Source organism: Cimex lectularius, unplaced genomic scaffold, assembly GCF_000648675.2.
Source record: "Cimex lectularius strain Harlan isolate CLEC.00 unplaced genomic scaffold, Clec_2.1 scaffold68, whole genome shotgun sequence".
Taxonomy (NCBI): Eukaryota; Metazoa; Arthropoda; class Insecta; order Hemiptera; family Cimicidae; genus Cimex; species Cimex lectularius.
Genome location: NW_019392732.1, coordinates 956,026 through 973,401, shown reverse-complemented (window position 1 = coordinate 973,401; position 17,376 = coordinate 956,026). Strand labels below are relative to the sequence as shown.

At 36.3% G+C, this 17,376-nt stretch overlaps 1 protein-coding gene and 1 non-coding gene across 25 annotated transcripts in view; one reads left to right on the top strand and one right to left on the bottom strand.

Moving 5' to 3' along the window:
• The window catches only part of LOC106661379 (RNA-binding protein Musashi homolog Rbp6), an 892,072-nt gene that overhangs the window by 706,845 nt on the left and 167,851 nt on the right, over nucleotides 1–17,376 (top strand). For all 24 annotated transcript variants that reach the window (XR_001339703.2, XR_002910290.1, XR_002910298.1 and 21 more), the window contains one exon: nucleotides 3,781–3,829. Coding sequence is in view for 6 of the 24 variants with exons in the window: in XM_024226885.1 (XP_024082653.1) it covers nucleotides 3,781–3,829 (49 nt within the window). In the remaining 18 variants the exon portion in view is untranslated. The remainder of the gene's footprint in view (nucleotides 1–3,780; nucleotides 3,830–17,376) is intronic.
• On the bottom strand, nucleotides 3,245–3,316 carry Trnal-uaa. Its single transcript has one exon. It is a non-coding gene; the product is annotated as a tRNA-Leu (tRNA).

Sequence of the window (17,376 nt, the reverse complement as noted above, 5' to 3'; positions counted from 1 at the left end):
CCAGATTGATCGGAAACGAATAAACATCCAAAGTCTGCTAACAACCTAGAAAAAGTCTTGATATTATATTTTTTATTAATTAAGGAAGAAAAATGGCAAAAAGGAGGAAAATTCAAAAGGTGCGGTTGAGATGGGAAGTTGGTGTCCGAGTAGATCGAGGTCACGATAGCTCAAGTGGTAGAGCAGCGGCATATCAAGCCGAAGATCGTGGGTTCGAATACCGCTCGTGCCATTGACTTTTTTATCTAAACTAAAACCCTTAATTAATTGTAATATACTAATTGGTCAAGCGGACCACGAAATTAGTGAATTTATATTTTTTATGTTGAAATTGTAGTTACTAGTTTAAAGTAGTACGATTATAAATTTATGAGTTCTGTCGTTACTTATGGTTATACACTCTGCTTTCTAGGACGAGACTATTCAATTAAACATGATTCTTATGATTACATTAATCACCTTGGAAAATAAGCATATGACATTATTCAATTACAAGGATTCAGCTCACGATTTACTAACACGATTCTCAGTTGCCCAAATTCGCTTAACTGGAGCTACCTGATATTAATTTTGCTGTCTTTAAATACTTTTAATATTACATTATAGGATAAAGGAAAGGATTTTAAACCAAATTTTTAAGACTTTGTGAGAGAAACGTGATCTAGTGCAATTCTCCTAACTTTGTGTTTGAATTTCATTGAATAAACCGATTCATTTATATGCATTGTAATTGTATATACCTACCTACACAGCAATGAAATCCGCCTGTTTAGTATTCAAACCCCGCAATCCGAATGATATTTGGAAAAGGGGGCAGTTCCGTTATAAAAAAAGGCCGAAATATAAAGTGCAAAAGGCCGGGGGGGGGGCAGCGGCGCGTGTAATTGGGAGGTGTAAGCGAGACCATCTTGAATCCAAATTGCCCCGAGGCAGAATTAAAGAAAACAAGATCCCGTTCGTGGGCTGGCATTAACATGAAACTCGAATTTGAATTCCTCCCGGCCACGACGACGTGTTCGACAATCAAGGAGGACACATTTTAACGGCCCGATGCCGCGGTTATCCGGGCGGTGATTTCGGCCGGAAAACGGCACGGATAATGCTTGCAACCTCACGTCTGCCCCCTGCACCCCTAAATACACCGCTAATGACATGAGTTTATTTTTCCACCCTCCACGCCGCCCCCGACAAACCCTTAATTATAAACCAGGTGTAAGCGTTGCTTCAGGATTACCCAAGGGGGTTGTTTTGCAATCCCCAGGTCCCAAATGCTCCCTTTAAACATAACTGTTCCCCGCAAACGTTGAAACTGTTTACAATTATATGATAACAACCTGTACAGAACATAGAAAACAACAAGAATAATAGCCGATAACGTAACTAGACGATTCACGCTCTCACAAAACTCACTATTAGTAATACAATATTTACTATTCAATAAAAACATTAAAAGGTACCTAACATATTAATGATTATTCATTCGATGTTCACTGAACAAACCATGTAGTTTGGTCGTCTTTGAACATCCATATTTAATATCACCTGACATGTGAATATACGGATGCTAGAATGATCAGAGATGGCCGAATCTGAATGTTGATCAATATCAATCTTTGAATCATATATCACAGACTTCAACAATTAATCTCACATTGTTTAAAATTATGTAAGAAAAAATATTAGGTTGCACCAAAAATGCATGTTTGGTCGCCTTGGATCATGCTGATTCGCCAGATCAATGTCTATGCATACGTTGCTCATTGGAAATGACCAAAATTACAAGTTCATCATGTCTCATACCACAATAAATATCACAAAGTTTAAAATTATGTATATAAATAAACATTAATTAGTATAAACCATTTAGTTTAGTCGCCTTGAAACATGCTAATTTAATATCTCCAGAATATACGGATGCTAGAATGATCAGAGATGACCTAACCTGAATGTTGATCAATATCAATCTTTGAATATGACTTCAACAATTAATCTCACAATGTTTAAAATTATATATGAAATAATTACACTTAATTACGTTTTTTAGTTGAGATATAAAAGTCAGTGGGACGAGCGGGATTCGAGCCCACGATCTTCGGCTAGATACGCCGCTGCTCTACCACTTGAGCTATCGTGACTTCGATCCACTCGGACACTAACTTCCCATCTCAACCCCACCTTTTGAATTTTCCCTCCTTTTTGCCATTATTTTTTTATCTCAACTAAAAACCTTAATTAATTGTAATATATTAATTGGTCAAGCGGACCACGAAATTAGTGAATTATATGAAATAATATTACATTTTACCAAAATGTAGTTTAGTCGTCTTGGATCATCCTAATTTAATATCTCCAGAATATACGGATGCTATAATGCTCAGAGATGACCTAACCTGAATGTTGATCAATATCAATCTTCCCATCAGTATCACGGACTTCAACAATCAATCTCACGATGTTTAAATTAATTATGAAAAAATATTAGGTTGTACCAAAAATGTATGTTTGGTCTCTTGGATCATGCTGGTTCGAGTGATCAATGACTATGCATACGTTGCTAATTAGAAATGACCAAACTTGCAAGTTCATCATGTCCCATACCACAATAAATAATATAACAAAGTTTAAAATTATTTATATAAATAAACATTAATTAGCCTAAACCATTTAGTTTAGTCGTCTTGGATCATGCTAATTTAATATTTCCAAACCAGTGAATATACGGATGCTAGGATAGAGATGGAGGCTGATAGGTATCCTAACGGGCCATTGCCCCTTGAGAAGACACCTCTTCATAATGGGTACTCTACCAGACCCCTTCTGCCGCTTCTGCGAAACAAAAGAAGAAACGGCCCGACACTACCTCGCAGAATGCGATAGGTATGCTAGGGAAAGATTTAATACTTTCGAATGAGAGGACATAACCAAAACACTCCCCAGGATAAAATGGTCCACAATCCTGGGGTTTGTGAATAGGTCCAATAGGTTTATGCAGGACTCGTGAGCCGACCAGGTCCCGGACCTTTTAGGGATGGGGTACGGGCCTACTCAGGCTTTTAACCCCTCGGGTCCTGGTCGCCCGCCCTGTGTAATATATAGGATAGAGATGACCTAAACTTGAAGGTTCATCGTACCAATGACCTCAACTATTCTCACAATCCATTACCGTTCGTGGTCCGATTGACCAATTAACCTTTTTCAATTAATTAATATTTATGAAAGGTATTGGTTGAAATAAAAAAGTCAGTGTCACGAGTGGGATTCGAACCCACGACCTTCGGCTATTACGCCGCTACTCTACCACTTGGGCTATCGTGACTTCGATCCGCTCGGACACTAACTTCGCATTTCAACCTCACAATGTGTCAAATTAAATATAAAAATATAATTATGTATTGAACATATCGTTTGGTCGTTTTAGACCATCCTGGTTTAAAATCAGTAATGTATGCATACCAGGATGACCGGAGATGTCCCAACCTACCTCATTATTCGAAAGAAACATAAAAAACATGAACATGTGTACCAACCACATAGTTTTGAGCATTGTAGTCATCAACCAATAAAAAACATGAATAAGGCAATACTAGGATGATCGGAGATCTAACCTTAAGCCTAATCCTGTCCCTGATTTAAAAAACGTTATATTTATTATTATTTACACCAGATTAGATAAAGAAATCACCAAAATATTTAATTAAATCTTCGTAACAATTCGGTTTGATACGTTTGTGATGTCCCAATGACAAAACAGTGAAACTAATAATTTTCTTTATTTTTCAGATTGAGGATGCTATGCTTATGTTTGACAAACAGACCAATCGGCATAGAGGTACGTAACCGTTATTTATTTTCCTTTTGCTTTTCCCTCCGACGTTAAAAAGAAAAGGCAGGTTCGAAAATAGTAAAGAATCGTAAAAAAGAAATACTCTTTTTCCCCGAGTCGACCCGCGGTATTTAAATGAGGAGGTAAAAAACAGCCCTCGGCCTTACAGGTACAGTTTACATGCGGAGTCATGAAAATGGAACGCCTGGGCCCGGGTGGGTTTATACGACGAGTGGGCCGCCCTGGAAGGGGGTAAGAAAAAAATTGAAAAGAGCTCAACGTGTAATCTGATAAAACGTCATTTCCTGTACACGAGACAACCAATAATAGTAGAAGAGCCCCCAGACAACAGAGTAATGCTACAGTCTACGATATTATTGGATGATCGTCCATTGATTGGAAAAGCCCACCCTAAGAGTCATAGGTCGGAACGTTTCCCAAAGGTCCTTTATTTCCTTTCCTGTATAACAAAGGAGAATCTCCGACCTTTCTGACACGTGAAATTATATTCCCCCCCTTTCTATAGTAGGAATGATCCAAAGATACGCGTTTAATATCACTTGGAAATTTGTTTTGATAATTTGGTAATTGAGTTTGCAAACTAGACAGTTTATCATCCGTGAACTTGAACAAACAACTGGAATAGCACAACTTACGAATGTTCCGAAAACAATTGAATTTGTAGACTTCACTTGTACACAATTTACCATGTAAAAATATTATCATATTGTCTCGCGTCTTAAGTACAAAAGACGGGTTTTGGCTTAATCCAAAGACCTCTTTAGAAAGTGGTAATTTGTTAATGGCCTGTTAATTGAGAGTGATTGATTTTCCGTGATTGTTTAAATGGAATCACATCGACCACCTCCTTATCATGTTAACAAAGTTGTCATTTTGGGTCCGTGTGGCATCGCCTTGTCCATTACCTAGTATCGTCTAAGTAGTGCCTAATTTATTGAACTTTTACGTACTATTTGATCATAAGTTATTTTCAAACTAAAAAAATCCAACTTTCCAACTTAAAAAGTTGTAATATGAAAAGTAGCTTTTCATTCGAGCAATTTTTTCAGAGTTTCATTTTTGATGTATTAACAGAGTTGGTTTTAATTTCTGGTAAGTTTGTTTTAAGGTGTTGCGGGGATGAATAGTTTGTTCGTTTACAATAATTTTGGCCTGGCCATTATTGCTTTTTTTTGTCTGACTAATTTCGGCTCCTTAACGCCTTCAATGCTAAATTTATGGCATTCCAGTTGAGACAAAAATGGATTCGTTAAACCTTTGATATGGTGAGAAAGAGACATCTGACAGGTTAAAACATTGTCCATTCCATATACTGGAAATTCTTTTTACATAATAAAATTAATTATTGTCTTAAGACCATACCCCCAAAATTAAAAAAAAAATTGATTGAAAAAGTACCTTACAATCTCCAGTTCATTTTGATATAAATATATGAGTTGTATTTTAGACAATCATTTTAAAAAGATATTTTCTGAAGAGAAACCTGATAAGTACAACAAATGAGCATAATAAATAACACAGGGGGCGTCGGTGGCCGCAACGTTTAGTCGTTGACACGGCGCTCATCTCTGTAAGGTAAAGGTCCGGGGTTCAAATCCAGCGGCCCAGCATTCGAACCCGACATACTTACAAATGGGCTTTTTTTCAAAAAACACCGACACCCAGAGGGTTGATATAATCTCTGCTGTTGCGAACCCTCGTAAAAAAGAAAGAAAGAATAAATAACACTGCAATTATAAAAAGATAATAATATATTTATTATATTAGAAAGACCTACAAAATATATAGATAAACAAAATATTTTCGTCAAAGACTAATTACCCCTTCCAGAGAAAATTTCGTAGTGACGTCAAATTCTCCTAAAAAGTATATGTTTTGCTCTTTTGAAACATATGTATTTAGCTATTGTTTTCCTGCAAGTGTAATTTCGTGTAATTTCCAAGCAAAAGGCAAAAGCATCGTTTGTACGATTTTGATATGGTTGTCGTTGCTTTATCGTATTTACAGTTAGCAAATAAAATGTGCGATTGTAAGGGAATCCAGATTTTAATCGACAGATACGGCAAACTACTGGTTGTGATTTAGTTTTTTATTTAGACGCCTTGCCGCGTTTTGGTAGGGTGTGCACATCTATGCGACGTCAAGCGCACGCCACGTACAGTCACACAGCGTGTATCACAATCACAATCGCAACGACTCTTGTTCTTAATGCACTATTTTGAGCAAAACATTGTAATAAATTGTTAAATTTTATGAGCACAACCATGTAATAAATTGTTTGTTAAATTTAATTGTTTTAAACAAAGTTATTCCGGTGATTTTATAAATTTTCTTCTTAACCATCACAATTAAATAACTTTTATAAAAAATTATGAATTTTTGATTGGGGTTACATTAAAATATTACGACAAAATTACATATACTTAGTCTGAAATAAACTACAAAAAATATGAGTGTCCTGTTCTGATGCTACCCGACAATAGAAAATAGTGCAATTTTATGAGAAAACAGTGAAATAAATTGTTAGTAAATTTTATGAGCACAGCCATGTAATAAATTGTTTGTTAAACGTAATTGTTTTAAACAAAGTTATTCCGGTGTTTTTATAAATTTTCTTCTTCATAATTAAATAATTTTTATAAAAACATGAATTTTTCTTTGGGCTACTCGACGAAAATGGTGGAATTTTATGAGCAAAACCATGAAATAAATTGTTAGTTAAATTTTACGAGTAAAACCGAGTAATAAATTGTTAGTTAAATTCATTATACCAAAAAATGGCATTTCGATGTTTTGATCCATTTTCTACTAAACCATTAAAATTAATTTCTTTTAAATAAAAACTTTTTTTAAATTTTTATTGCAATCTATAATTATTATTTACAATATGTAATTTGCGGATACATGAACATAATACAACTAACCTATCCTAACCATCCCTAAATAAAAACTAATGAATTGTTCATCTCGGTAAATTTGGTTTATATTGAAGTACGAATGTTGTAATTACTACAACGATAAAATTACGTATACTTAGTTTGAAATAAACTACAAAAAATATGAGTGTCCTCTTGTGACGCTACTCGACGAAAATGGTGTAAATTTATGAGCAAAACCATGAAATAAATTGTCAGTTAAATTTTACGAGTAAAACCGAGTAATAAATTAAGTAGTAGTAATAAATTAACTAGAGTAATAAGTTAAATTCATTATACCAAAAAATGGCATTCCGATGTTTTGATCAAATTTCTAATAAACTATCAAAATTAATATCTTTTACATAAAAACTAATGACTTTTTTATCTCGGTTAATTTGGTTTATATTACAGTACGAATGTTGTTATTACTATAACGATAAAATTACATATACTTACTTTGAAATAAACTACAAAAAATATGAATATCCTCTTGCGACGCTACTCGACGAAAATGGTGTAATTTTATGAGCAAAACCATGAAATAAATTGTTAGTTAAATTTTACGAATAAAACCGTGTAATAAATTGTTAGTTAAATTCATTATACCAAAAAATGGCATTCCGATGTTTTGATCAATGTTCTACTAAACCATTAAAATTCATTTCTTTTAAATAAAAACTAATGAATTTTTGATCTCAGTTAATTTGGTTTATATTAAAATAATTATGTTGTAATTAATAAAATGACAATAATGCATGTAGTTTGAATAAAAATATGAGTGTCCGATTCTTTTCTCTTCGACTGTACTCGATGCGACCCGACGAAAATCTGGACAGTGGGGATCGCAGAGCGAAGAGTAGGGTAGCGTAGCATAGCATCATGCAGATGTACACGGGGGTAATACAATTTTATGGAAAAATGGACTTTGGATTTGCGTCGGGTAGCGTTGCTCGGGTGATTTCCCTGCTTAAAGAAAAAATTGTTTATTTTAGGTGCTAACAAAAACTCTTTGACCAAATATATATCAAAATCATGGACTACTTGCGATCTTTAAAAAGGTTTTGACGTCGAGGAAATTACCCTTTCCTATTCGTGAATTTATTCGACGATTCGTCACTGGCTAGGTGTGATAGATCAAAATGCAATTTGCTTCACAACAAAGCTCGTCTCTAGGCCTTGTATTCTTGGTTAGATTTATTGTTCATGTAGTACAGCTACAAGGGAAAAAGAATCGATGGTTGATAAGTGGTACGAGTGAGTGATGGAGCTGAATGTTTCAAAACGCCTACAAGCCTAAACCCTCCCCCGAGGGGGCCTTCACTACGATGGCATAAAAAGAGATATGGTTACGTGCCTGGAGGTTGTGAACGTATCTTATTACCGCACTAAACTGAGGGAGCGATTCGTCGCCGTCCCCCTTTAAACTCGATCCATTTTTGCCTGCTTATTCAAACCCAGGCGGCCCTTTTTTGCGCGCCAGCCCTATCAAAAACAGTTTAATCCCACAGCGGTGGCGGCGTAAGAAACCGTGGAATGATTTATGGCGGGGACCGAGCGGATGAGACGGCCTAATTAGGCGTGGACAAGCGGTACCTCGCGTCATAAAAAAGGTCCGAAATAACTTGAAAATAAGTTGGGAATCGGCCGATTTTCAAACAAAGTTTTGAAACCGTCGATAAAAAAAAAGTTGTTATTCTTTCTGATGGCGTTAGAGAGGAGCCTGTTCATTGTTTTTCAAACTGATCATCCAGGATTAGGCCGTGTGGAAGTCCTTCCACTCCAAGTCCTACCAAAGACCGACTTAACTTTTAATCCACCGGCTGAAAAATGCTCTTAAATCGATTGAGGAAGGAAAGGGAACAGGGAGATCGATAACCGGTGCTTTGGACGACGAACAGGAGGGACTTAGATTGAACTAAGGGAGGAATCTTGTATTGGATCTTGAAGCATTCCTTTCCCCGATGAGCCTAGTCGATTTCACCTGTGTTTAATCATGTGTCAAAACGGTTGCTGAAGAATTCGAATGATATTTCGTTCCCCGTTTATTCCCGTTTTAACCTTATATTTCTAAACAAACTAGGATTCATTTTATTAATTCTCTTCTACAAATGAGCACAACGTTGACAATACAGGAATTATGTGAAAACGCGAAACAAATTTAACCGGCTTGGTTTTGGATAGAATATATTTCCTCCGTTTTATAAACGGTGTTCTAAAACGACGCCGTCATTCGACATAATGGCCCAGAGTAGGAACAGTTCCGCGGGTCTGCGCCAGGTAGGGCATTCCAGGCATAAATCAGACGTTTTCCGGCCCCTTTTTCCTAGGCTTCGTGGATGGCTGTTCCAGCTGGAACAGGCACGGATGTGAAAGGGATCGTTTCCGAACTTCGGCCCTTGCAACGGCGGACAATATACACATAAAACTGAAAAACAATATATTGATTCTCCCTTCCATAGATTTTAGAAAAAATCCGATTATCTTAAATACAAAAACAAGATTTCAATATTTATCTGCTTATATTGAGAAATTTTTCTTAATTTTATACAACAAAAGTAATTATATATATCAGCTCATAATTTTTAAGAAACCTGGCCTAATTAACGAAATTTTTTTAGAAAGTGGTTCATACTTCGTTGTTCTGGCGCATTATTAAATTTATTTTATTATCAATTAATACATCCTTCTATAAACCTACAAAAATGTAAATAATTTCTGAAAAGGCACATTGAATGAATGTTTTTTTACTTCTAAAACATTTGCAGTGCAAAAATTTGAAGAATTGTGGACAAATTAATTAATTAAAAGTACCTTTTAATTCGTGATACATACCAAGATACAGATTTGCCTAAAGTACTGCGTCATGAAAGGCGACAGGACTATTTTGCTTCTCTTCTTATTTATTTATTTTTAATTTTTTTTAAATATTTTTATTTATTTATTTTTTTTAAATGTCGCTAAGGAGTCCTTTAAGCCCCAATACACTGAGGACCGATGGGTTGCCCGATATTCCGCCATCGTCCCTCAAACTTTATACACAAAACATAAATATTTACTCTCTAAAGATGAAGAAACACCACCCCCATTAACCTAAAAAATTGAAATAGAGACCAAAACAACAAACTCTCAAACCCATCGGGTGCCATGCCTACTCGCTCCCTGTAAAGGGACAAGGCCTGGAACTCCTCGACCTGACGTGATTTGTGACAGACTGAGTAATCTTTCCCTCCAAGCGTGATACCTGCGTGGAATTTGCCTCAAAAGCGGGCGTCCATGTGTCGTGTACGGCCTATCCACAAACGGGTGAGCATGTCCCGTTCCTTGCGTTTCAAATCATCGGTAGGCTCTCTTTCAGTTGCGTTCTACATACAAAAGAGCTTCTCGAAAGATCCGGCCTTTTGCTTTGTTTACTGCCTCGTTCAGCGCCACCGTGTATTGGTACAGTTATCTAGCGTAAAATTGTTAACGTTTTAGCTTTGATAGTAGGTCCTCAGATCCATTTGTTGGGTTGCACTGCTTGAAAATAACAACCTAGCCCTTTTTTTTTTTTTTTTTTTTTTTTTTTTTTTTTTTTTTTTTTTTTTTTTTTTTTTTTTTTTTTTTTTTTTTTTTTTTTTTTTGCTGGGGCTTCCGACATCTAGGTCATTTCAGCCCCCACTAAGTCTATATTCTATACACGTTCATACAAATAAATACATTTATACACTTAAATACATCCATACAGTACACTCATTCCGTTTGGTCGGTGGAGTACTTGATATTCCTCCACCGACCTACACTTAAACTAGATTGGGGTCGATGGGATACTTTTATAAATAATCCGCCATCGACCCCGAACACACACTCACTCGCTTTTATCGTTCGAGGGGCGATGATGACGTTATATTCACCCTCACCCCTCGCCATTCACGCTAATAAATACATGCACTCAGACAAAACATATAGACACATAACACATAAGACATACTATATACAATAAAAAACCCCAATTTCCCCTAAAAAGCGGAACAGGGACTCTGAAACTCGCTACCGTGCTCGAGGACTCTTCTTAAAACCGGCGGCATGCCTACACGCTCTCTGTATGGAGCCAAGGCATGACACGCCTCTATTATGTGACTAGCCCTTATTACAATAAGTATTGCGGTTGCCTATTCTTTTCGTCAGAACCAAGGATGTGTAACTCACAGCAGTTTCTATTCCTACCTTCAGGTGTTGCTGACCACAGCAGCCCACTTCATTTTATTAACTATTTTTTAAGACGTGGGGTTGTAAGTTATTCGTATAGAAGAACTCCATAATGAATAATCGTGATTGAATTGTAAAGACCGTACTAATAAAATTTTGGATCTATTCCAATTTTAGAATATAATAAAAGAACGTAACTTTATATTGCTTGAGGGATAGTCGCAAATGAAATGTTCTGGCCGAAGCGTGTAAACCCAAATAGCCGTGAAGTATAAAAACTGAACCTTTATCTTCATAAAAAATGTTATATTTTTTGTCGGATTTTAATTGATTAAAGCGATAACTGCGATGAATTTTGTTTATAGCTGAGCCATTTTCATAAAAAAGATGATGCATCCCTTTGATTAAATGGATTTTAATTATTCTGCCGGGGGTGGGGAATCGTGGAAAAACACGCCGTGCACTGGAGATAAACGAGTTCCCTGGACCTGGGCCAGGACTTCTTTCGCAGGACGCTAGGACTTGCAAGCGTTCGAATTAAGTCACGTCATGGCCATTTAGATAACCCCAGGAGTCTTTATACCGGAAAAAACCTTAAAGTTAAAACGTGGAGGGAAAAAGACATAACAGGCGTTTTAACGAAAATAAACAGACCGCTTTTCGCAGGTGAAAGTGCCGATAATTATGTATAAAAGGGCCGGTGCTGACAAAAGGCGTTTAATGGGTAAGTGCTTCAACGGGGGGGATTCAGGCTGGCAGCCTGTTTTCTGATAATTTAGGAAGGGTCGGCTGAGTAAAAACAACCCTGTCGTACGGACTGACTGCAACGATCGATCCGTATCGACATATGCAAACAAGGGACACAAGACCAATTTGTCGCCGGTGTCCACTACGGCCGAAACTGTTATTTGGATTAATTAATAACAGGGCGGGGCCGCGGGAGTCGGCCGTTAGCGAGGGGACGTGAAATACGACGACCGGCCGTCGGCCAATTGGCGATATTGGCAAGTGTCCCCTGCGAATTATGCTCAAGCTAACTTGATTACCTACCACCCTTGTTATACTAATTGCACTGTTTTCACCCTTTATGCTCTCCTTACTTTTGTGATGACGGTCGGATTCGTGTTTTTACACCGGGACTGGCTTAATTATATAAATAGTTTCTCTGAGAGAAGCATGTTTTTAAATTCTTTGATGGGTGGAAGGATGTCACTTCTTTTCACAACTTCACACCCTTGGATAAATTTTAAAAAATATATAGATCGAAATGTTTAATAACATTTACATAGACCTTTTGGTCCTAAAACGTAATATTTGGGTATTAGATGTTTACGTGCGGGTATGTAACTAGGATTAAAACTACTTGCAACATATTATTCATATTCATACAAGTAAAGTTAATTTGACTAATAACGCCTCGCATATTCCGAGTAAAACCTCCGGTGAGGAGCTGATTCTAAGGAGAAATTACTAACTAAAAGATAGTTCGATAATTGAGATGAAAACGTGATCGGATTTCGTGAACGACACGGCTTGAATCACGTTGAACGTCACTGTGTAGCATGGTAATAAAGTTTGATCTACTTTCTCCCTTCTGCTTTCGATTTTCCTCTTCTCGAATCTTCCAGTCGCACTGTTTTAAGCTATCCCGAAGACTATTAAAACAAAGTTTTGACCTGACTTCACCCAGTTTCGCTTTTTTTATAATGAAGCCTCCTTTGTTAAATTTATAGCATTATTCTGTAAAGAATTTGATTCAGATATCAAACAAACCGTATTTATTATCTAAAAACAATGGTTATACATAAAAGTGCCCAAGTTTTTATTTTTCGTCAGACTTGGACTGGGCAAACTTCAAGCTGTAGAATCAATCAGTTCTGGCATATTTTCAGAAAATTCGAGCATCACTTTTCACCCCGGGGTATGCTCAATAACAAAAACTAACGGGCTCAAGACTTTTAAGAGAAACATCTTTGCAAAGTTAAGCAAAAACATCTTCTAAATCAGCCAACTTTCATATCATAAATCCTTCATCATTTATCATCTAGATCGATGTCGGACGACCTCGGGGGAATGTTCAACCCTTTCTGCAAGCACTCGGTGTATTGGGCAACATGCAAATACGGAGTTCGACTTGTAAATAACACATTTCGATGTTCTTGATGCTCAAAGGTCAAAATCTTGTATAAATATATTTCGAGTTAACGGTAGATCAATCTTCATTGTACAATAAGATTTTATTTATTGCAAAAAATCCTATTTACCAATTTACAAGATACAGACATAGATAATGTAATTAATATTAATTCCAAAGTTCTGATAAAATTAAACCATAAATATATTTGTAAGAAAGGGCCGATAAAGATGCCGGATTTCTAACACCCCATTTTGAAGTCAATCAATCAACTGGAATCTGCGATAGTAGTATAATCATGGAAATCTGATTGGAAAGGGCGGTTATCGTACTTCACGCCTCAAGTTCATGGTCCATAAGTTGCCGATTTACATAATCTTTGGCTTAGCAGATATTCTTAAATAGAGTAAAATTTGGAATCAAAATTATCTTAAGGTTATGTATATCAACGGTCGGTGTTTATGCCGCTTAAATGAAGCAAAGTAAGCTTTATTTTATAAGCTTCGCTTATTTACTTAAGCATGATTTCAAATTGAATTGTCTTGGTAAATAGAAATCTCAGTTCATTGTGATGGTCTATAACCGTGGAAAGCGCTAAAAGATTATAACTAAGTCCTTATATAGTGGATTAGACAACTAACTTATCTATTATTATAGATATCTATCATTTGATCTGCCTAAGCTCGTTGGTTGGTTACGTCAGATCCGTTATGTTGTTGTTATCAGATAGCAACAACCTACCCCCGTTCAAGTAAGAGTAAACTTAAATTATCGTTGGTGTACGATCCTCATTACGTAAAACCGAATCTTGCTTTGAAAAGAAAGAGACGAATTTGAAAGAGAGCAGGCAGTAATTACAGCGAGATATACACACTGCAAGTCATCTGACAATGCACGTTCATTATCCCAAAGATCTAAGAAAAAATTAACAACCATCAGCATATAGCGGAGTAGAAGAGGCTATGATTTGATCTGGGTACTTATACTCTTATTTTAGTTGGTTTGGTGTAAAAGATGCGTTTTGCTTTTGGCTATCTTCAGTAGTCTGATGCTGATCAGAGACTAATATCGAGCTATTCCAACGTTGAACACACAGTACATACAAACGTAAAGATGTAATTAATACAAGAAAGGAAGGAAAGTGTGAAATCATGGACGACACAATTAAAATTATCGGAAAAACCAAGATAATGGTCCATCACTTCACAGAAATCAACAGTAAAGCCAGAAACACACTTACCCGATGCTACGCCATGCGACGCTACCCGATGCTACCCGACGCAAATCCAAACTCCGATTTTCCATAAGGTTGCATTACCCCAGTGCACATCTACTCGATGCTATGCCACGCTAACCTACCCGACGCTCTGTGATCCCCACTGTCCAGATTTTCGTCGGGTCGCATCAAGTACAATCGAAGACAAAACAACCGGACACTCATATTTTTATTCAATCTACATGTATTATTGTCGTTATATTAATTACAACATACTTATTTTAATATAAACCAAATTAACTGTGATTAAAAATTAATTCGTTTTTATTTAAAAAATTAATTTTAATGGTTTGGTAGAAAATTAATCAAAACACCGAAATACGATTTTTTGATATAATGAATTTAACTAACAATTTATTGTACTCTCTTCGGCGGTACATATACTAAAATTGGAACAATTTATTACACGGTTTTGCTCATAAAATTTAATGAACAATTTATTTCATAGTCATGAAATATGAGTCAGGCAGTCATATTTTTTGTAGTTTATTTCAAACTAAGTACATGTAATTTTGTCGTTATATTAATTACAACATGTTATTTTAATGTAAACCAAATTAAACGAGATCAAAAATGCATAAGTTTTTATAAACATTGTTTAATTATGATGGTTAGGAGTAACTTTATTTAAAACAATTAACTAGATACAGAACAAACAATTTATTAGATGGTTGTGTTCATAAAATTTAACTAACAATTTATTAAAAGGTTTTGCTCAAAATAGTGCATTAAGAACAAAAGATGCGTTGCGATTGTGATAGTGATTATTGTGAAAAACGCTATGGACTGTACGCGACGTGTGCTTGCGTCGGATAGATGTGCACACCCCACCAAAACGTGGCAAGGCGTCGGGTAGCATCGGGTAGTGTCGCATGGCGTAGCATCGGGTAAGTGTGTTTCTGACTTAAATCTCACAATTATGAAGCACCGTGACTGTGATCTTCTTACTCTTGTTGGTATGGTATGACAAATGCGTTTCGCCTGCATGCCCTGTTCAGTTGTCAAGGATGATCTGAGACCAAGCTACATGCTCTTTAACCCGATATGATTCTTCCGATATGCTTTGCCATTTCAGATGCGTTTATGCATTATTACGTCTTCAGGTGTTCATTATAAAATCTAGCTATTGTTTCGTTAATTATACGAAGAAGAGAGATAATAGACAAAAATCAACTGAAGATTCCAATGCCGAAAAACCAACTGACAAATGCGGAGATCTTTTTTTCATCATCTTAAAACATTTCGGTACGAGTACGGAAAAGCGTTACAGTAGAAAAGAAAAACATCAAAAGACTTCACCATCATAATGAATATGAGTTTTCATTTGGCAATTTTCATTAATGATCATTGTGGGTAATAGTTATTGTCCATGTACTAAATGTATGTGATGAGTGGTTGATATGGTGATGTATTAAGTTAATTTAATTAGCAATTAACCTCGCTGGTTGTCTGTCGTCAGGTGTTTTGGAGTAACGAGGAAGATCGACGATTTTGGCGAGGGCCCAAAGCTAGACTCGGCTGGTCTAATTTAGTGAACAATTGTGATCCCTGTTTCAAATTGAGGACTTTAGGACCGGCTTCCCTATTCGAACGCGGCTGTATTTTCCAAGCGGTAATGTAAGAACGTGCCGGAGTTGGAAATTCGGTGGAAATTGGAAATTGGGAAAGAGTCGGGGAAGTCTCAGACTCGTAGGAAAAGGTGTATAAATATCCAGGTCAGAAGAGGGCTCGTGTCGGCAGGAAGGGGTGGTCCGACCCCGATCGGAGGGTCCCGTTCCCACAATCAGGGATTAACTGGAGTGGAATAGACTTTTTCTTCATTAGATGGGGCTTCGAGAGTAGATGGGAACACCTGAGTGGCCGGCCATTTATCTCCGGTAGAAGTGGCCGACGCGAGACCCTGCGGACCGGGCATTTATTCTCGCCGGTGAGTCTATCGAGCCCGGGGCCGCCTTGATTGCCGAATCTGTCCCCCCTCGGTTCTTTAACTTGAATATTAAACTCACGGAATAATTTATCACGGAGGAGAAAAGGTGTAATGTGCGACGATCCGCGGCCCAATCCATCATCCGGAGGAAGCCCCGGTTTTCATTTAAAACATCCGACGCCTTCCCAGTCTAATAATTAATGATTTTTTTACTCGGACGCCTTGTTTTTTTTTCCCCATTTCACCCTTTTTTCTCTTTTATCATGTGTTAATTACTATTGACATTTTCCCCTGGAAGAAATTTTCCATTAAAAAAAACTACATTCCACTATTCTATTTAAGGCTTCTTTCGGTTGATTTTCCCGTCCATTGTTGTTTACTTTTGTACCCGATTTCTTTATTCTCCCTTTTAATAAATTATCCATTTTAATTTCAAACCTTTTTCTATTTTATTCAACATTCAAAACCTCATTTTTACATTTTTTCACCAACCTCAAATATTAAAACACAATTTCATCTTCAGGCCTAAAAAGAAACAATAGCATGTAATAAAAAAGCATGATGATTTCCTTCTAATTTTCATGGTTAAACAAAGAGTAGCCAGTCAATAATGATATATCGAAATAAAAGGTCAACAAGCCAAAAATTTATTTAGTAATAAAAGAAAAGGATGATATTTTATCTTCTCTGAGAAGGCACGAACATAAAAAAAACTTCCTACTTATTTTACACCTCCACAGTTATTACACTACTGTCGTTCTTTGTCGTTTTATTTAATTATTTTACTCTATAATTTTAAAATTTTAATTCATAAAAAATCCGATGTTAATGATAATTCAATAAATATACGAATTACACGAGTAGGGTTATAGGAGAACGTAATCATAGTCAATCTGTATTCATTTAAACAGGATTAAGTGCTCTCAAAGGTGGTTGTGTCTATACGTAGAATTAATATTAGATACATTGCTTTATACAGGCTCAAGAAGTCTCGTTTTGTCTATTAGATCCTATAAAACTAAGTGCTGATTTTTAGATAAAATAACTATTATATTCCTGTTTCCTGTATAAAATGTGAATTCCTGTTTTTTT